The sequence below is a fragment of the Pongo abelii genome, chromosome 5 (assembly GCF_028885655.2).
Source record: "Pongo abelii isolate AG06213 chromosome 5, NHGRI_mPonAbe1-v2.0_pri, whole genome shotgun sequence".
NCBI lineage: Eukaryota > Metazoa > Chordata > Mammalia > Primates > Hominidae > Pongo > Pongo abelii.
Genome location: NC_071990.2, coordinates 124,429,745 through 124,452,325, shown reverse-complemented (window position 1 = coordinate 124,452,325; position 22,581 = coordinate 124,429,745). Strand labels below are relative to the sequence as shown.

Here is a 22,581-nt window from a genome sequence, read left to right as displayed (position 1 = left end):
GAAAGTTTGACTAGAAGTTATAGAATATTGAATATGTCATTTTGATGAAACAAATTACTATATATTTTCCTCTTTGATCCCCACACATACAAATTTCACAAATTTAAGGAATCTTAAATAGCTAAGCACAATTTCTCTCAAAATAAAAATATTGTTAATTTTCAGATGATTTTTTAAAGAAATCTCCATTTTATAGATGCAGCAGATCCAGGACTACCAAATTTAACATTAACAATGTGCAAAATAAATGTATACATTTAAAATATAAAATATACAAAATAAAAGTATACATTTCTTTTAAACAGAAATGTATACCTGTCCAAAAATTATATTATAGTGTATTGGAATTTACAGCTCCTTCAAAAGGCCAAATAACAAATAGTGTGTAGTACTAAATAAGTAGTATGTAGTAGTAAAAATTAATAACATTGGAGTAAAATAGCAAATAATATACTCAGTATTCTTCAAGGACTTGTATGATTTCCTGTTAGACATCTTTTATTTTTCCTGGATAGCTTTGAAAACAAAAACTATTTGGTTTTCTGAGTTTTATTTATTGTTTAAGCAAATATAAAATCTGAAAAATTTAACAATTGGGTTAGAAACAAGACAATGCTTTGTATCTCCGTTAAAAGTAAATGAATTAAAATTCATTGCAATTTTTTAAAGTAGTTGAGGATTGGGTGACCCTTAAAACTGTGGTTAAAATTTATTTTGATTTTCACCTAAGTCCATCTCGTTCACCAGGTAAAATAAGTCTTACAGAATAAATGCGCCTATATCAAGGACAGACATATTTGCATTGAGACTTAAATCTAAGTCAATAATGACAAAACATCTTCTAAATTTTAACAATTTCCACTATTTACCATGAGTGCATTGATTATATTTAACTCCTATAATTAAGTGATTTCTACATTTTTTTTTATTTCAATAGCATCATTTGTACACCTGCTTCCTTGAAAAAAAGGCTAATTTGAGTGTTTCAATCCACAAAGTTGTTATTTTATATTTTTTTCCTACAGTACCGGGGAATTCATTCCCATATTCAGTACATAATAGAATCCACAGAACTATTTTCATGTCTGATGTTAACCTCCAAATATTTATAAAATAAAATCTTAAATTCTTAAAAAAGTTTCTATTCTCTAAGCCATTGAGATCATAATATAACAATGTTACAAAGCCAAGCTTCTTTTGTATGTTTACTTATTTGCCCCTTTTCATGTAGTAAATAATGTCAAATAGTTCCAGTAGCATATGGGAAGCTATTTTTTCAACTAAAACCAAAGACCAAAAACAAGAAAAAAAAATCATTTTCATTACTGAAGATAATTACACACCTTGCATATTTAACCAATCTTCTTTTGTTCCATTATATCGGTTTAATCTGCCTCTTCTTGTATGATCAGTGACCTCACAAATTTCAAATGCATTACTATGTTTCAGGCTATGTATTTATGTAGCAGATCTAAAATGGAATATATGCCTATGAGCTTATTGTTGTAAAAAATGTACATATACCATGTCTGAAAGTTCAAATATCATGCTAGAGCTCTGCTCATTTTATTTTGTGTGTTGAAAATTTTTTGAAGTGTCCTCATGGCTGATGACAACTTTTCATGTAATCATTAATAAATATACACAAAAAAAGAAGCTGAGATATTATTCACCAACCACACAAGGCAGACCTTTAAATAAAACAACAGAAGAGTGTACAGGCCTCTCAGCAAGCATTCTTAATGTATCTTCTTTAAAGGACCACAGACATGTCCATAAACCTTTACGTTGTAGAAGCAAATGATCCCTGTCCCTGAAGACATACTCCATGGCTCTGAAGGTTTCTTTTTGTGAAGAGTCATAAACATATTCCCCAATGTCTAAAACAACTCTCCAATTTCTTGATGCAATAGAGGGACTTCTGTTCCCTCAGGAATATTACAGACGCTTCACATGTTTAACAATATGACCTAGTTAACAGGATTAAAAAAGCTAAGTATTAATGTATGAAGTTTTGGCTTTCCTGCTTATGAATGTATGAATTTTTGGTACTATAAAGTAAATAAGTATTCTATATGAAAAAACTTAGGAAATATCTCTGTCTACACTTATGCAAACCATTACTGAAATGAAAGAATTCATGCATGCCCACTTCAAAAACTTGCTTGCAAAACTCTGTTTAATACTTGTATATCGTTTTAGCATAGTGCCACGTTTATCATTAACATGTATTAAAGTTACTGTATTTAACTTACACAACAGAGACTTAATACTGTATGAGTATGCTCAAATAAAGGCCTTAAATATCCTTCTTCAAATGATATCTATATTTCACCTATATAATATAGATTTATGTATTTACTTTTTGGAAGAGAGTACAAATAAAATCCATATGCCACTATCGTTGCTTTATTCCATTTTCAAAGAGGCACTTCTTCATATTTCTTAGAGTATATTTTCATGATAATCTCTTCCTTCTTAAATAGTAGTCAAAAATGCGGGCAAACATCACTGACAACATGAGAAGTTATTTATTTTTAAACCAGCTTTGGAATCACCTGCCCCTGAAATAATTGGAAGAAAGAAAAAATATCAGAAATAGAAGATGGAACAGGCAGGGTGAAAGAAGTAAATGGATTACTGGACCATTCCAAGTCAAATGCGATAATTCTTTGAAGCCCACAAATTTCAAGTGACAAGACAACTAAAATAGCTCTCGAAGTACAGAGGAAAATTCATTAGGGCAAACAGTCTAGTGTGTTAGTGTGTGTGTAAGAGTGTGTGTGTGTGTAAGAGTGTGTGTGTGTGTGTATGAGAGAGAGAGAGAGAGAGTGGAGGTATACTATTGCAATTAAAATACAAGAGTATAGGAGTGCTTATAGGCATACAACTATGGTGTATAGGTTATACATAGATATAGGATGTGACACAGAATATCATGGAGGGAAAAATTCCTAAACAGTGCTAGCTAGCTGGTGCTGAGGGGTAAATTTATAAAGTTGAATGAATATCCCTTGACTAAGGTTCACAAACATTACTAGAAAATGAGTTTATTCACAGAGTGAACTAGATATGGTAATTTCAAAAGGCATCATCATTGTAATTTGTTCATTCATTTTAAAATATTTTACACAATCTAGCCAACTCTCAATTGCTCATCTAAAGATGAGCAGTAATGCAATGCAAACTTTCCAAATGTGGGTCTGGGAGACAGTGTGAATGATACTTATAATTAGATAGGCATACACATAAAATATGCCTTTCTAGTTATTTTTATATATGACACTAACTTTACGATAGGGGAAAGAAGCTGCCAATGCTGGTTGACATCTGAAACTGGCAGAATTCTGAAAACTGGCAATAAATGGTACACATCAAGAGAAATTCATGAGAATGAAAAGTTGACTGCCCTCTACACTTACAATGTTTCTATTCTATTCCAATGGATTACATTGCCTAAGGTTCATATAGTCTATAAAGCCCATGGCTACAAAATATATGTCAGGTAGGCAAGAATGCAAGAATATCAATGGTTAGAATTCTTATAAAGGTAAGAACTGCTGAGACATGTTGTCCCCAGTGCGTTCCAATCTCTAAAAGTCACAAGGAGAGCAGAGTGCCTGACAGTCACTATTCTTCTGCACTTGACTGGAGGTTGGCATTATTAAGGTATCTTTCATTTGTGTTAATTAATGTATTTTTACACACATGAGGCAGTCCATTGATACACTGTACATTGGTGTATTCAGCTTGCTTTTACAATTTTTGGCTGCAGAATTATAACAAATTTTGGGAGCTTTTGGCTAAAAAATGTGAAGGCTGACACATGCCTTTATTTTTGTTGGTTTCCAAGAGTTTCTGAGATATTTTTCTTCCAAAAGAATATTTTAATGGTAAACTCTCAATCTCAAAATTTATTATGGGTGATAAAAATCATTTTTTCACATGAAATTTAAAATTAAAAAATTAAAATTTGCTGTAATTGTATAAATTTTATGAAATAAAATGTTAAATACGCAAATTTCTAAATCCATGTATAAATGATTACATGTTGTCGTAGATGCCTTCCAATAATTTCGTTATATCTCCTGAATATAATGTGTTTTTTCAGCCTTTTCTGAAAGAAATGGTGGAGAAATAGGATCACGAAGATAATTAACTTAAATTTGAAAATAAAATTGGCTTTCTGTCACCTGATGCTACCTACACTACGTTCAGACCTATTGCTTCTTTGAAGGAAAAATATAGTTCAAATAAGATGGCACATATTTAAGATTGCATTATAAATTAACTTGGAATTCCTTTAAATAGGTACACTGAAAGTCAGTTTCACTATTTCTCATTTTCATTAACTTCAGTGGAAGTAGTTTTCCAGAGTTATCTCATGTAATTATCTATAAGATCATTGAATATCTATGACTTATTTTATAAGCCTGTCACCTCAAGGATTTATTAGAGCTCAGTAAAAATATATATGTGTGAATATATATATATACTTTTTAACCAGTGCACAACAATTAGAAATTAGCCCCTCATCTGTAAGTGGAAAATTTTATGTTCAAAATTAGCTGTCAAAACACTATTCATATATGAGTTCTCATTCTCTTAGTCAAAGAGTTTTGGAGGGGAAATGTACTTAGAGTACATTAGGAAGAAATATAATGAGATCTTGAATAAAGGGCACATTGTGAAGACAGCAATTTAAAAAGAAGCCACTCTTTTTTACATTTCTACATCTTAATTGAGGAAACACATCTTTTCACAAGATTCCAAGAATTAAACAACATAGAAGAGTTCAAGTGTTCAGTTTACCAGCTCATCTGCCATTCCTTGCCTCCAAAATGCAAGGCCAATGATAGTTACTAAGACACATTTCTCTGAAATGAAAATCACTAGACAGGAAATACATTAATCATAAAACTTCCTAGAATCATTTAGTTGTGTGTGCCCGTTAAGAGTATGTTTGAATACTGACAGAGTTTCAGAGAAAAACAATGAAACAATCACTATGAGAGCTGAAATATGGCTTCATAGGAAAGAGGGCTACATTTAATTAGCTTTGATTGTGTCTTTTCTGCTTTTTGTTATAGTTCGTATCACTGGCATGGACTTTTGAGCCAACCTTTTTCCAAACTGAGTTACTACCGAAATTTACAAACTTGACATGAAGATTACATTATATTTACAAAGAACTTGGCACTTACAGAATAAATTACTGACATTTTAAAAATCCAGCCCAGGGCCCCCATGGTTCAGGCCAAGGAAAGCCTGATGCCTTATTATATATTATGCTACATTAACATGAATAAGTCGGTTTCCAGCTGGTAATTCCTCCACAGTGTTGTCCCTGTTGCTGAAAACCAATACTTTCCATTTCTAATCCATGAAGGGGATGTAGAGAAGTTATTAGTCCAGAGAAAGCAATGGTTGCATGTTTTCTTCCTCATTTTTATCCATGCGTTTTAGTACTGTAGGATCCACTACTGATTGAGATCTGGAAAGGATAAAGCCAATGTCAGTGAGTTATTACCAGGTAATTGTGCAGATGGCATTCTCTCCTCTGTCTTTTTGTCATTATTTCTCCCAAGAATGTGAATTCCCTTCCTCTATATCAAGAAATTTATGAATTGTGGATGTTGCACATTTAGAGAAAAACCACTGCTGGTGATGTTTTGCACTGGAGTGAGGAAAAAATCCCCTCTGGCCTCTAAATAGAATAGTGAGCCGCCAATGATTCTAAATAGACAATACGAGGCTTAAGAGCTCTTCACAGTTAGGCAAGATTCTTTTCTTTGAGCTATCACAAATTTCTAGTGCAGGATAGATGTTTTCCAATAAAACATCTCCAAATGGAAAAAAAATTACAGTCAAATGATTATTATGATAAACTAAATAGAAATAACAGGAGGCTTAATTCCAGTCTTTAAAAAACATATGAAAAAAATGCAACAAGAATGCACCTTTTTTTGACCGTCATTTTTTAACTTTAATGATTGTATCAACAAAAAGATCAAAATTTGTATGTTTCTGTTAAATGTCCTAGTAGAATATCCAAATAAAATCGACCTTCATCTTGAAAATTTCATGGAACAGTTATAGATTTTTAAAAAGTAAAACCCCCTTTTGTTTAGGCAGCAACACTTTATGATTAGGAAAGCACATAATTTGAAAACCCACTTATACATGCCTTTGACAGCAGGTGGGGCTTCTGTCTCAATTTGTCATTAGGAAACAATATGAGAGTGGGAAAGAGGAAAATCAATGAAACATGCTCTGTCATGGCAGGAAGCTGCCATCTTAATAGCTATAGCATTTAGTAAGCAGCTGCCCTTTTAGAATTCTCTTTGGTAATGAATTCTTCCCCTGCTGCTGCATTCCAGCCAATTGGCTTTTGCTGTGGCAATATGCCTCTTAGCAGACCTCATTAACTTCTGAAAAGACTATAAGCTAAAACACAACTGCACATGCAAATGAAAAAGAACAGTAATGGAACTAATTATCAAAGAAAAAATAATTACAGGATTAACTGATAAACTGATTAAATTTAAATAAACTTAAATTATTTCCTAAAGAGGGAATGAAAATGAAGGTGAAAGCATTAAAAAATTGAGAGATTTTGTTTCCTAAGTATCATTTACACTATTTTATCTCAATATTAAATAGGCATTAGATGCCTATCATGGAAAAAAAGACTTACTAAAGTTGTGTGTGTGAGCATAAGAGACAATAGATGACGATATAAGATAATAATAGGATAAGATACGAATATAAGAATAGGATGAGGAAAAGGACAATAAGCAGAAAGAATAGAGAGAATAGAGATTTTGTGTCACTTTTAAACGCAATAATACATAATCATCTTTATTTAAAGTACATGAATAAAGTACTTTTTAACAAAGGAGACAATTGCACAAAAGACTAAGTAATTAGACTTTCAACTTTGTTTTTAGGTAAGACCCAACCAAGCAAATTGGTTCTCAGATGAATTCACGTTCAAAGAGAAAGAGGCTCATTTAATGTCCTGTGCTAAAGTATTAACTTGACAACTGATATGCATTAGACTGCAAGTTCCATAAGCAGGGACTTTATCAGTTTCTTTCCTTATTGTGAATACAACGTGCATCATAGGGCTTGGAAAAGAGTAAGATCTTCATGTTTTGACTTCTAGCCAGTAAATAATTTCCATATTGAAAGAACTTCAGTATTAAACACTCAAAATGAAGAGTAATGAGGATAATAGAGAAAGCAATTCTATTTTCTTTATAGAAAATAAATTTTAAATTTTTCATAAAATTAAATATATTATATAAATATTGAGGTATATCCTAATAATATTCCATAAGTACATACCAAAGCTCTTCAGACTGCACAAGGCACAATAGTTAAGCATTTGCCATAGTATTCTATTACACATTATACAGACATGCACACATATACACATTCTAAGTCTGTGTGTTTCACGACTGTTTTTGAAAACAATATTAGAGAATATGACATTTTTAACAAAATATTTTAAATTACAGTGTATTATTCAACCTGGGATTAAGTTTCTAGTTTGCTTTTAGCATGCACTACAGATATGAGGATTGTTGGATGATGAATGCTGATTCCATATGTGAAACAATGCCTCAATCACAGAACAAAAGTGAGTCAGAAACAATTTGCAACTAATTCTTTTTCTTTTTGGTATTTAGTTGTCCCAAGTGTATAGTTATTTTAGTCCAAATTTTTTACTGTCTTTTATGACAGAACAGGATTATTTGTGCAGGATCAGAAGTATTAATGAATTGATTTATTCCAGCCACAGCAGAGGGAGCTACCATTAACTCATACATCTCGAAGTTTCTGGGTTTTTTTTTTCTTTGTTTTGGTTTTGTTTTGTTTGAGGCAAAAACTCACTGTGTCACCCAGACTGGAGTGCAGTGGCGCCATCTCGGCTCACTGCAACCTCTGCCTCCCAGCTTCAACTGATGCTCCCACCTCCCCCAAGTAGCCAGGATTACAAGCGTGCACCACCATGCCTGGCTAATTTTTGTATGTTTAGTAGAAATGAGGTTTCATCATGTTGACCAGGCTGGTCTCAAACTCCTGACCTCAAGGGATCCACCTGCTTTGGCCTCCCAAAGTGCTGGGATTACAGGCATGGGCCACTGTGCCCAGCCCATCTCACGGGTTTCTATGCAGCTTCTATTGTTTTCACAATGAATAACTTTCTTTCTTGAAAACTAGTAATTTAGATTTAGATATCCAATACTCATTTCTCATGCATCTACAATACATAGTGTTTAAGAAAGTAGATTTTTGACCGAAGTAGATCATAACTCCAGTTGCTAATAACAGCAGTTTACTAGCTGTGTGATCATGGGACTAAACTTCCTAAGATTTTGTTCTCTATTTTTTAAGATGGAAAAATAATACCCACATCATACAGTTATAATGAGGATCAGATGCAATGATGCATCCATAAACCCCGGCACAAATTCTGGCATATGGTTAAGGAAATGGCTCATGGAATACTATTGCCTATGTACAGATATTAGCATTGCTACTTTGTAGTTATGCAACATGTGGAAGTCACTTACCTTTCCTGTTTCTCAGTCTCTCTATCAATAAAATGGGGATACTACTACTGTATTAGTTGCTTCAAGAAGCAAATGAATCAACATACACAGAGCATTGGAACAGGGTTTGGCACAGAGCAATAATAAATGCTTAACCTTATTCAATATTCAATGATCAGAAGTGCGTATCATGAAAATAAGTACTGTTACTCACTACTGTTATGTGCCAGGCACTATCATAGGCATTGGCGACATAAGGTAAAAGACACTCTCCAGTTCTAAAATACTCCAGTGAACTTTGTATCTTTACACATGACTATGCTGTTCCTCCATAAATTTATACCAAAAGGCAAAGTCATCTTTTTGCATGTCTAGCTACATTTACCCAAAAGAAGAATTATCCACAACTCTTTATTGATGGAATTGTTTTCTCCCTCTTAATCTAAAGATATCATAAAACTACAAAAAGAAAAGGGCCAAGGGGAATCAGGTGGAACATAGGAGCAATCTTCTCTTGTCCTTGATGGCGAACTGCCATTCCCTGACATAGAGAACGCGAGAATCAAGTGCAACACCTTTCTTAATCTCATTCTTCAGGAGTTTTCCATAGAATCATAAATGTTTCATATGATACCAAACATACACCAAACAATGCCTAAAACTCTAATCAGCCCATGACACCGGCAGGAAACTCAGGATTGGGGCCATTAATGGGCTATAAGCAAAGTGTGCAGGGGAGAAAATGGTCTGATTAATTGGAGAAAAGAATCGGGATACAAAAGGTGGATAGACTAGGCTATATCTAACAAGATGGGCCTTAATCAGTTAAAATAATGTGATTGGAGGACAAACCTAAACAATAGGAGGATATGGACTGGTAAGTAAAGAGACTTTCCAGTTTTAGGAACACGCATACGAGTCAGTTTTGGCTGATTGAATGATAGCAACAGTGACAACAACAGCAACCCAAAGAAGCCAGTGAGGTCTATCCTGCAAAGCAAGAACTCTGCAACTTAAATGCAAGTGCCAATACCAGGTTAGATGTTCCCTATTCAGTTATGAATACTGCACTTAAAGGGGGCCAATGATGGGCAGCAGAGCACTCCTCCATGCATTCAACTGGTATTTCCTGAGCACCCTCTGTTTTTCCAGGACCTTCTCCAGGCACTGGGGATTCAGAGAATAGGGTAAACATAGGCAATATGGTCTCCTTGAAGCTTACTTTGGAGTGAGGAGCGGATATAAAATTAAACAAAATCAGCAATTTCACAGGCTAAAAGTGTTATGAAGAGAATAAAATAAAGAAGGGTGATGGACAGGGAGTGACCAGAATGAGGAGGAAACAGAACTGACTAAGACCAGGTGGGTGACAAAGATCAAAAGACTCTTTTGAGGAGCTGACCTTTGATTGGGACCACCCATTTGAAGATGAAGGAAAAGAACATTCCAGGTGGCGGTGACAAGGGCAAAAAGAGAAGACTAGTGTGTCTGAAAAGCAGGGGAAGAGGAAGAAGAAGGGATACACCTGGAGGAGAGAGGGAGGCAGGGTCAGATCAGGTAGCATCTTGTAAGCCATGATAAGGAGGTGATTCTATTCATTGTATAAATAGCAGTCATTAAAAATATAAAGCCAAGGCCTGCATGGTGGCTCACACCTGTAATCCCAGTGCTTTGAGAGGCCGAGGCAGGTGGATCGCTTGAGGCCAGGAGTTTGAGACCAGTCTGGGCAACACAGTGAGACCCGGTCTCTACAAAAAATATAAAATAAAAATTAACTAGTCATGGTGACAGGCACTTGTAGTCCCAGCTACTTGTGGAGGTGAGGTGGTAGCATTGCTTGAGCCCAGGGAGTTGGAGGCTGCAGTGAGCCATGATCACGCCACTGCGCTCCAGCCTGGGCAACACAAGGAGAACCTGCCTCAAAAAAGTAAAAATAAAAATAAAAATAAAGCCAAGATGTGACATGGTCTGATTTATATTTTAAAAAGATTTTTGGATTGCCATGTGGATAATAAACTGGGAGTAGGGGAGCAGGTAAGTCTGGAATCAACAAGAACAGTTAAATAATTTTTAGGGGGTGGGTGCAGCTGAGCAGAGTGCAGGTGATGTATAGAAGATACAGAGAAAAATGTGCTCACATGATGGGCCACATGAGGAATCATGCCTCAGGCAGAATGGCTGAAGAAAAAGGGCCTCATTAGCTGACAAAGAAGAACACTAGTGGAAACCAATGACAGCTGCCTCCAAATCCTTATGTAGTTCAGTTCCTGAGAAAGGGCCTCTGTGCCACGAAGGGTAGGCAGGCTTTATGTCAGTGGTGCAAAGGACTCCACATCTCATGCAATGGAGCCCTGCTCCGCTATATATAGACTACCTAACGTTGAGGATGCAATATCTGTTTAACAGGGTTGTTGTGAGGATTTAATAAATTAATGTTAAAAAAGACACCTAATTCATGATAAGTACCCAGTAAATGATAGATTATAACAACTGTTATCATTAGGATTATTTTATTAGAAGAAAACTATTTTAGGGGAAGTTGCTTTTAACCACTATTGTTTTTAAAAACTTTTAAATAATTTGAGGAAATATATGACTTCTCCCCAGAAAATAAATGCATGACATATACATATAGTACATTCATACTTACGCACACAAAATTTTGCATACAACTTTTAGCACTTAACAGAATCCTTTGAGAGCCCATCCATGAACCCCTTAGGAGAGCAGAGATCTCAAGAAGTTCTGTTCTAAAAGAAGGGAGTTAAGAAGACTAAAGTTGGTTTAAATATAAGCTTGCTAACTAGTGGAAAATTAGAGCAGGGAAAGTTTCTGGCCTTTCCATTCTCTCCAAGGAGTTGTGCAGCAGCGTGGAGAGACAAAATCAATGCATGCACATACTAACAACAATCACAACAGAGGCAACAGCATAAAAGAGACCATCCTGGCCAGGTGCAGTGGCTCACGCCTGTAATCCCAGCATTTTGGGAGGCCAAGGCAGGTGGATCACGAGGTCAGGAGTTCGAGACTAGCCTGGACAAGATGGTGAAACCCTGTCTCCACTAAAAGTACAAAAATTAGCCAGGTGCAGTGTTGGGAGCCTGTAATCCCAGCTATTCGGGAGGCTGAGGCAGGAGAATCCCTTGAACTAGGGAGGTGGAGGTTGCAGTGAATCATGATCACGCCATTGCATTCTAGCCTGGGCGACAGAACTAGACTCATCTCAAAAAAAAAAAAAAAAAAAAAAAAAAATACCATCCTTAAAGAACAGGAACATTACTCCATCAGTCAGAGCTATGGGAAAAGGGCCTTACGGCTTTCATCAGAGAAGGATGCCAGACATTGGCATGACCCGTTCATTGTCCTTGTATCCTCTCTGAGCTAGGTGAGGGGAGACTTGCAGGGGCTACAGTGCCCATATTTCTGTGAATGTGAAATGAACAGGAGAAGTAATATTTGTCACTGTTATCCAAATGGACCCTGAGTGGTTGTTGCCTGGGAAGTCTGAGAATTACACATCTACTTGTTTGTGACAGAATGCAAACTCAGAGACAGGTATGCATTTGTGCACGTCTGACAACTCCCCAGACTATTGATTGAAAGAAGAAAGGCATAAAAGTGCTGTGAGAGTCAAAGCAGGTATTTGGACTGTGACTCAACAATGAACTCTGTAAAGATTAAAACTGAAGTAAAATACAATGTTTTGTATCAGTAATGTTTAGATCTTTAGACAAAGACTTGGCAGAGATATTGAAAAAGGACCACAAGCTTTAAACACAGTGTTTGAACTGGCATGTGTGGTTGCTTTCTTCAAAAGAAATCTTACACAGAAATCCAATAAATTGCTTATAGGAGAGTAGCTCCCACTACAGTGGAAATGGGCACTCTCTCTACTCCACCTACTTGGCCTGAGGCACCCCCTCAAAACCCTTGGTTTCTCAGTATACAATTTGAAAACCACCAGATTTGGTGACTTCCAAGGGCCCTGCTAGACTGTCTGTGAATTTAGAACAACACTAAGTTGAGGTTACCTCAAATTACTTTATCTTTTCCTTAATTGACAAATAATTGCATATATTTATGGAATACAATATGATGGAAAAATACTGCATGATTTCACTTATATGTGGAATCTAAAAAAGTCGAACTCATAGAAATAGACAGTAGAATGGTGGTTACCAAGCACTGGGATGAGGCAGGACGGTTCGGGGGGTGGATGGGGAGATATTCGTCAAAAGTACAAAGTTTCAATTAGGCAGGAAGAATAAGTTTGGGAGATCTATCATACATCAGGGTTACTATAGTTTTCAAATATATGATAATAATGTATTGTGTATTTGAAAACTGCTAAGAGAATAAATTTTAAATGTTCTCACTATAAGAAAATGACTTTATCTTTGACTCAAAACTCTTAGACATACAATCATAGGGCATAAAGAGTTTTAAAATCCCACCAGAAAAATATACACAGAAAAATAGAAAGCTTTGAGTTTGACTCAGGATGCCTCTCCCTGCCCTGGCCCAGCCCACTCCCCAGTCTACCTCCAGCATACCTCTTCATGGACTTTGGGGAGAGTTCCTTCTCTACTTCCTTCACAGGCATGCTGTAGGAGTCTACATTGTACTCGCTGTCATCGTCATATTCATGGTCTAGCAGTGTTCTTGCCCATGTCCCCATGTCATAAGGAGGCAGCATTCCTCCAAACTCGGAGGGCAGGATCTCGGGATGAATTAGTTGGTGTAGACTGTTCAGGTTGTTACCATGCAAAAATATCTATAAATGCAAGAAGACGGGAGGAAGGGAAAGACACAGAGGAAACTAAATACCATCTAAATCCTACGGGGGGATGTGAGGATAGCAATAGCAAATATGAGTTTTCCACGTCTGTTAAAGTACTTTAGCCAGTCATCTACTCTGTAAAACAGGCAGAGCTGGTACTGTTATCCTAATATTTCATACCAAAATCCTGAGGCTCAGACACTTTAAGTAATTTCTGGAAGGTCAGAGAGTTATTGGGTAAAAGAGCTGCAACCACAAATTTGGTTTCCTGCTTCATAGGCAGGGACATGGGCAGAATAATATGTACATGCTGATCTGTACATCATCCTGGTGTTAGTTGTGCAAACTTGATGATGTGTATAATGAATGCTGTGAAAACAGACCCTTCTCATAAGGGACTCATCAATTACAGAGCCTATGCAAGTTATTACACCCAAAAGCTGTCACTTGCAAGGCTTTCTTTTTATCATCAATAAAAATAAGAATATTGTAACCACTAAATTACTGTTTCATAATGCAAAGTGGGTGATGTAAATAACCAAAGTAGATTAGCATCATCATAATGAAAGGCTGAGTGAAGTTCATGTCCCAAAGGACATTATGTTCTGTAATGTTGCCAGTATCTTCTCTACTAAAGATTTCCATACTGACTGTCCAAATAGAAAAAGAAACAATGAATTAAAAATGTAAAGCTGTATGCATACCTTAATTATTTTGTCTAGATAGTGCTTTAAAAAAAACAAACAAACTGGAGACATATTCAAGCCACATACTCAAGATTTGTTTTTCCATGAACTGCTACCTTTGCTCTTCTTTCATTTCAGTTTCAAAAGTACAGATTGGCCTTCTCTGCTACAACACTGTTGTCTCATCTAAATTTATATAATATTTATTTCAAAATTATAGTTTATAAGTAACAAAAATAATTTCATTCTTGAGTTCAAGAAGAATAAGCTAACACATTCATATTTGCTTTCTGTACCTTCAGAATCCACTGAAGTAAATACATTGGAAAACAAAGAAAGATTACTCTACAATATCAAATAAAATTAGAAGATGGTAGTTGCCACTTAATAAGCATTTTCAACAAATTATAGAGGAGTAAAAGCAGATAACAGCAGGTCACTGGCCAAAATAGGCAGAGCAAACAGCTGCCTGGAGTACATGACATGAGGCCCACAGGAGGTGGAAGAGGCCATCTGCCCCAAAGTACACCAGGTTAACTGCAAACTTTACACCTTCCCCCTCCTGTCTGAGGGCACAACAGCCAGTATTAATATCCAGGAAAACACATGTGCACCCCTGTGTTCTTCTTATAAGAAGAAATGAAAATAATTTTCCTGTGAAAGTTATGGCACGTGCAACCCTTATTTTATTAGATATATAACTTTTATTTTATCAAATGGGATCATTCACATAAGAAATCTTCTTCAACTCATGCAAGAGTCATGGTAATAAATCCTTGGAGCAGTCAATGTAATCCTTGCACACTACTTCCTCTCTCTTCTCTAACACTCTGTTGCCTCCTTCCGCAGCGTCATTTTCTGCTTTGGCCTTGCTTCCACTTTCACTAAGAAAATAGGACAACCAGATGACATCAACCCACCCACCAGCATCTGTGTCTGTGTATTTTGCCTTCACTGCTAGTACAATGAACAGATAAACCCTACAAAGGGCAACCTCTCCACCTGCGCACTAGAATTCATCCTCTCTCCCCTACTCAGTTGTATTTCTTAACAGTTCTCTCCTATCTCTCGCACATTCTCAGATTTCCTCTCTCTGCTGGATCTTTCCCATCAGAGAAAGAACATCCTGACTCCACTCCCCCCACACAGACACATAAAACCTCTCAGCCCTACTTCCATCTCCAGTTGCTTTCCTATTTCTCTCCTTCTCTTTATAGCAAAATTCACCCAAGGAGTTGTCTATATTCATAGTCCAAATACTCTCCTCATTTTTCCTAAATGGAATCCAGCCTGGCTTTGTCTCTTACCACTGAATGAAAACAACTTTTGTCAAGGTCCTTCTCATTGCTAAATTCAGTATCCAATTCCCAGTCCTTATATATCTTTAACCCTCAGTAGCAATGGATATAATAGATGACTCTGTTTATTGAAACATTTTCTTCATGCATCTCTGATTTTCTCCTACCATCCTAGATACTTCTTGGCAGTCTCTTTTGCTGATTGCCCTAATATCTTTTTTTTTTTTTCTTTTAGACAGAGTCTTACACTGTCACCCAGGCTGGAGTGTAGTGCTGTGATCTCAGCTCACTGCAACCTCCGCCTCCTGGGTTCAAGTGATTCTCCTGCCTAAGACTCTCGAGTAGCTGGGACTACAGGCGCACCATCATGCCCAGTTAATTTTTTTGTATTTTAGTAGAGATGGGGTTTCACCATGTTAGCCAGGATGGTCTTGACCTCCTGACCTCATGATTCACCCGCCTTGGCCTCCCAAAGTGCTGGGATTACAGGCGTGAGCCACTGCGCCCAGCCTGATTTTCCTAATATTTTAACTGGAGAACTACTGGTCTCAGTCTTTTTGGATTTTTTCTCTTCTTTAACTATACTTTCTCATTGGTGACTTCATTAAGTTCATTTTATTCAGTCAGTGGCTTTAAAATAATATCCCTGCACAGCTATATGTCTTGAATCCAGGCCTCTTTTTCAACCTCCATAACTGCATTTCCACTCTCCACTTAAAATATCCACTTAAATATTCAGTGGCCGCTGCGAATTTAATGTGTTCAAAATTGGACTCACAATCTTCCCCCACCTCAAATATGCTCCTCCCTATCTCCAACATCAGTTAATGGTATCACTATTCTTCCACTTTCTCAGACCAAAACTTTCAACTCAGCCTTTTACTCCCCTCATCATCTCAGTTGTCAGTAAATCTTTTTGGTGCTATCCTCAAAATGTATCCCGAATCCAATCATTCTGATTAGCTCTATCCCTACACCCATAACACAGCTACTATCCTTTCAGCTGTGCTCTTGCGTGAGCCTCCTAACTGTCCTCCCTATATCCACTCTTCTGCCTACACTCTGTTCTCAACAGGGCAGCCAGAATGACCATGTCAAAATATAAGTCAGGTCATATCTTTCTGCTCACAATTCCCCATTGACTTCTTTCTCTTAGCATGAAATTATAAGGTCCTATAAGAATTACTTCTTTGAACACATCTCCTACTATGCTCTTGCCTCAGAACATTTATAACGGATATTTCTTCTGTCTGGAGATTTCTACTCCCAAATGTCCTCATGGCTTGTTGACCTACATCCTGCACATCTCTTCTTAAAAGTCCCCTTGTCAGGAAGGCCTTCCTTGGTAAACCTATTTAATACTGTAACCCTGCCCAAACTAGAAAGCCTATCCACTTTCTATGTATCATGTTTCTTGACAGCACCTCCCATCTTCTAATATATCATAATAATTTCCGTACTTAAATCATGCATATATTGTCTTGGCAATTCATTAAGTGTAATGCTGTTATTTCTCCAAAGCCAAGATTTGTTGAAAAAAATATATATATGATGATGCTCTTTTAGAACTCTTACATGTGAATTGCATGTCTGGACTAGGCAGTAAAGATGAATTGCAATTGCCCAATTGTTAAGTTTCTACTTTTGGATTTTTCTTTGTTTTCACTAGTTCTCTGTACTAACATCATTTATTAACATTTTACTATTTTTCTCTCCTTATAGTTTTTTCTCTTCCTCCATTTCAGGCAAGAAGCTGGTCCTTGTTGGTTCCTGTGCCTCTGAATACCTTACAATTCTGAGAATTAGCCTGAATAATACTTCCATTTTTTATTTTACTTTTCTACACTGTGCCATTAAAGAGACTATGCTAGGTGATCTGGAGTGGAAGAGAATAGATGAAAGACTTTTGAGAATCACCAAGAAGTAGAAGACAACATTGGCCATATTGACTAAAAGGAAGAAATTTGTTCCAGTTAGTAGGAAAACCTGTTTCCCATCAGGTTTTAAGTGGCAGGAGCACAGCTGTTGACTTGCTGAAGAATGCACTATGGTAGTGGGTTTCGTTGGATTTTAGCTTCTGCAAAGAAACCCCTTTGTCACAGATAACTTGGGAGCAGAAGGAGACCTTAGTTCAAGGAACTAATATTGGTTTGAACAATGAGAACATCAGAAGTGGCCATGATGGATGGCAAGTTTGGCTCTGCGTGAAAGACTCCACATACTGGTGAGCTTTTGAGGAGAAAGGACACCTGTACTAAGGGTGATATTCCCAGAAGCCCAGTAAGTTGGAGACTCAAAGTCAAATTTAATTTAAGAAAATGAAGAAGCAAGTGATTCTTGCACACCTGAATTTGTAGAAAAAGATTCACAACTGCTTCTTCAGTTCTCTTTTACTAGTTTTTCAGAACACAGACTTATAGCATCCAAAGTTTAAGGTGTGTGAGTAATATTGTGATGCTGACTCACTTGGAATATCAGTGAAGAAATTTAATAGCTTTCCACTGTGTATTGATTATATAAGCAGAAATGTAAAGTATTTAAACATATAATTATTTTCTCATATGAAAATTTCCAAGTCATATAATTTTAATTAAAATGGTAAAGTTTAGATACCTTCCTTCCATCTGGAATAATGCTAGCAATGCCTACTTCCAGGTTGTCAAAGCTGTCCAATTCAATTACAAAACCCCAAAACGCAGTGCACTCCTTGTTTTCTAGACTTGATCCTCTTCAGTCTTTTTCAACAGAGCAGAATCATGTTAAAAATCATTTCAGAACAAGTAACCCCTGTATTCAATGACCTTCAGGGGTTTCAAATTTCACTCTGACTGAAAGCCCGGATTCCAGCAATGGTATATGAGTCCCTACGCGATCTGGTACAACACAGTCCCTCCTATTTCATCCTCTACCACCTACTCCCTCCCCTATCATCTTCCCCCATAGCTCATTCTGCTCCAGCTTTTCTACCTTCTTGCTGTTTGTCAAATACACTAGACGTGTTTCTACCTAAAGACATTTGTCTTTGCTATTCCTTCTGCCTGGAACTCTCTTTCCCATAAATTCACATATCTGGCTCTACTATCTGCTAGCTGTGATTCAGAGCAAATTGGTCAACCTTCCAAGCTTCATTTTCCATCCATAAAATGAGAAAAATAACAATATATACTCCAAAGTGGTGTTTTAAGTACTAAATGAGTTAATGTATGCAAAGCACTGAGAACAGCATGTGGCATTGAGTGAATACTGTATAAGCATTCACCAGTATACTTTGTACTAAAAGCTCCTGCAGGTTTTTTGGATCACTTGATCATCCTTTCATTAAAGCAAATCTTGAAAAAGGACTTGCGAGGCACTTCAATACACTTTCTGAATTCCAAAATATGAATTAATTTAATACTTGGTGGTAGAAACAATTTTTACCATAAATTGTAATTGTTTATAGAATTCTTCCTCCTAAACTACTAAAACATTGTCAACAAATTCATTTACAGTAAACCCTCTGTTCACTGATGCTTGATATGAACATGTAATTATTGCAGTTTCAGGAGCACAAATTCATTTACAGTAATCCCTTTGTTCATTAATGCTTGATATGGACATGTAATTATTGCACATTTTTTAAAATTATACTTTAAGTTTTAGGGTACATGTGCACAACGTGCAGGTTTGTTACATATGTATACATATGTCATGTTGGTGTGCTGCACCCATTAACTCGTCATTTAACATTAGGTATATCTCCTAATGCTATCCCTCCCCCCTCCCCCCACCCCACAACAGGCCCCGGTGTGTGATGTTCTCCTTCCCGTGTGCATGTATTCTCATTGCACTTTCACACTCACAATAAATCTTCTACCTGAAGTGCCTTCTAGGTCATTGAGAAACATGGAAAATTATCTTCCATATAAATTATAGGAAAGTGTATTTTGCTATGGAACTAATCATTTGAAAACTGGGAACAGCACCAGGAAGTAAAAATAGCTCTATCCATGAGGCTGAAATATTTGGGTTTGTATACTAGCTCTGCAACTTTTCTTCTGTGTATGTGAGTAAGCAGGTTATTTATCCATTCCAGGACTTAGTTTCTTCAGCTCTAAAACAGGAAATAATGGTTACTAAATTTACTTTTCAGAGCTGTTGCAAGAATTAGTGAAATATACATCAAGTTGTATTTTAATAAAAATAATGTGTTCAGTATTTACCTTGTGCCCTACATTGTATTAAATGTTTTACATAAATTATCTCAATCTCAGAAAAATTATTTTGTTTTATGCACTTTGACTATCCTCACTGTTAGATGAAAGTGAATTTAAAGAGACTTCAAGTAACATGTAATTTAAAGAAATATTAAAATTTCCACACATTAGCATTCTTTTCAAAATGTGTGATTGATCATGATAATCATTGTAAAAAATTATATTAGATACCACAGATTTCACTACATTCATTGCAGTACATACTGTGAAAAAACATCCACTTACCAGCATATGAAATTATAACTTTTGTTTAGACTTTACTTCAAATTAAGTGCATCAATAACACTATAGTAACACAGCATAAGAGATTATTTTTGACCTTTAAATTGAGTCTTTAACATACAATGAATGTGCTAAAATGTCCTCCTTTTTGTGAGCAAGTAGGAGAGCTAGCCTTTAAATGCTTCTTTCACAGATATACTGTTCACAACCACAAGATTTGGAAGAATCTTAAAATGTCTTCTATGTTGATTTCTATACAATGTAGAAGTACATTTTACTATAGCTAACATTATATACACATTATGCATTATAATTCATTGGATGGGGGAGGAGAAAGGATTAAAAAACAAAGAAAAGAATACCCTTTTCCGAGTTTTCTCCTTCAGGAAAGGCCGGATTACGGTGTACAGGGCATGGATATACCATGGCTGATTAACAAAATGAATTCCTCCAAATCGTGCTGGGAAACTATCCTAGAGTAACATGGAGAAAAAAGCAATCAAAATATGCTTTAATAGACTGAGAAGGTTTAGGAAAGGTTATATGGTATACAAATTTATTCTTTCACATACTTAGATGAGATTATCTGTAAGTTAAGGAGAGAAAAGAAGAACCTTACCACGTTAAACATTGTACTTTTCATACAGTAACTGAAGCAATGTATAATAAATCAAATCCTTCCCAAGAATAGGTTATTGATAAGAATTTCAGCATTTTTAGGAGGGTCGTATTTTAAGCCTATAAACTGCTAATAGTCAGTACAGGCCAAGAAACAAAAACAAAAGTCATTAGAGATTTGTCAAATAACGAATCTACATTGTATAAAGGTTTCATTTAAATTCTTTATATTTAGATTAAAATCTATTTTTTAAATAAAATATTTTATTAAATCCCTATCTAGTCATCTATAGTGTGAGCAATGCCAGACACAAAACTCACTTTATTCTCTTTATCTTATTATTTTATCAACTTTGTTATAAACATTATCTTTTCCTTATTTTAACTGCAAAAAAGTAACATGCTTAAGCAAAATAAAAATGCAGAGTTGTACTGTAAGATACTTAAGGATGCATTTTGCTAGGTTAAATGAAAATCGAATCTCTGATCTCACTCCACAAGAGGAAAATGTAAAGCCAGCCTCCTCCTCTTCCTACCCATGATTAAATAGGTACAGACCTAGCCCATTCCAAAATGTGAAGGGAACCCTTAACCCAAATGAATGGCAACATTTGGCACTGCACTTGAGTATGTTAACGATTCTACATAAATGGATCTGATCCTTGCTACTCTTTCAAAATTACACATTGAACTGACTACAAAGGTCTTCTTTAAAAAGAAAAAAAAAACTAGCCTACTAGAAGTGCCTTTGAAGTGGCACCATAATACCTGGCATTCTTCTGAATTCTATTTAGAGCATGAGCAGGAAGAAAAGAAAAGTAAAGGAACCAAAATAATGGTATTTTTTCAATTTAAATGTTCTCTTGAATAAGAGTCTCTGGTCAAAAACTTGCAGGGCATAACCCCATAAAAATATTTTGTTTTTATTTTGGACACTTATGAGCAGTAGTGAATTAATCTAGTATTTGCATATTGATTTGCAGAGCTGCCAAATTTCATTTTGCAAAGCAACTTCTATCTCTGAGAATAATACCCTATAAAGCAATAGTAGTTCAATAAATAATAAAATAGCTTAAGATAAAACTTTTGCTTTTTATGCCAGTGTCTTACTTCTTTTGTAAATATGTGGTTTTCATTCATTGAGAGGTTATTATAATAATAAAATGAATCTGAAATACAGGCATAGTATATTTTAAAGTTATGAAATACGTATAAATAAAAAGAAGATAGTATATACCTAAATAATAAAGAGAATACTAAGACAAATACTCACGTACCTTATTATTATTATTAATAATTATTATTTCACCTGGATATGGGAGTGATAGAGAGGTTTCCTTACAGGTTTCCTGGCCAGCAGGTATTTTCCTAGTTCAATGTTTCCCTAAGAATGTAGCACCTATAGGAATGAGGTCTCGCATCCAGTCCCCCACTTGCCCTCAATGTGTGCAAGCCTAGTCTTTCCTCCTGAGCACCCTACAATTCAGGCACCCACTATCCTCCAAAGTTCTAGGTTCCTGTAGTTAAGAATTTCCTCCCAGGTTTCACCTGCTCTCCTGTTTTCCTCCTGTAGATTTTAGTGTGTGCTTGGCTTAGAAGGATTTGTCTCACATTCCTGAGAGTTCAGCAATGCACTTGGAAATATTTTTATTGTGATGAAACCAACATCTTGGTACTTTACGGCAAAAAGATCTTTAAAAATTGTTAACCTGCTGCTCTACCTGAAGCAATCTCTAGAATAAAACTAAAGGAACACCAGCTATTAAGCCAAAAGTCTTGGCTCAAGTGATTATTATTATTTTTATTTATTTTTTTTTAAGACTGAGTTTCACTCCTATTACCCAGGCTAGAGTGCAATGGCGCAATCTCGGCTCACTGCAATTTCCTCCTCCTGGGTTCAAGCGATTCTCCTGCCTCAGTCTCCTGAGTAGCTGGGACTACAGGCATGCACCACCACCCCCGGCTAGTTTTGTATTTTTAGTGGAGACAGAGTTTCACCATGTTGGTCAGGCTGGTCTCAAACTCCTGACCTCAGGTGACCTGCCCACCTCGGCCTCCCAAAGTGCGGGGATTACAGGCGTGAGCTACTGCACCTGGCCGGCTCAAATGATTGTTAAACTTTGAGAATCACAAGAAGGTCATGCTGCTTCTTCTCTCCTG

At 36.1% G+C, this 22,581-nt stretch overlaps 1 protein-coding gene across 2 annotated transcripts in view; it reads right to left on the bottom strand.

Annotated features, from left to right (window-relative positions):
- Window positions 1–321: 321 nt before the first annotated feature.
- The window catches only part of CLVS2 (clavesin 2), a 72,667-nt gene continuing 50,407 nt past the window's right edge, over window positions 322–22,581 (bottom strand). The window contains exons 4-7 of one of the 2 annotated variants that reach the window (XR_008526412.2): window positions 20,166–20,276; window positions 13,115–13,335; window positions 2,363–5,494; window positions 322–1,970 (exon numbers count right to left, since the gene is read on the bottom strand). Coding sequence is in view for 1 of the 2 variants with exons in the window: in XM_054558117.2 (XP_054414092.1) it covers window positions 5,407–5,494; window positions 13,115–13,335; window positions 20,166–20,276 (420 nt within the window). In the remaining variant the exon portion in view is untranslated. Of the gene's footprint in view, window positions 5,495–13,114; window positions 13,336–20,165; window positions 20,277–22,581 lie in introns of both variants that reach the window. The other variant, XM_054558117.2, reaches the window with a different exon arrangement.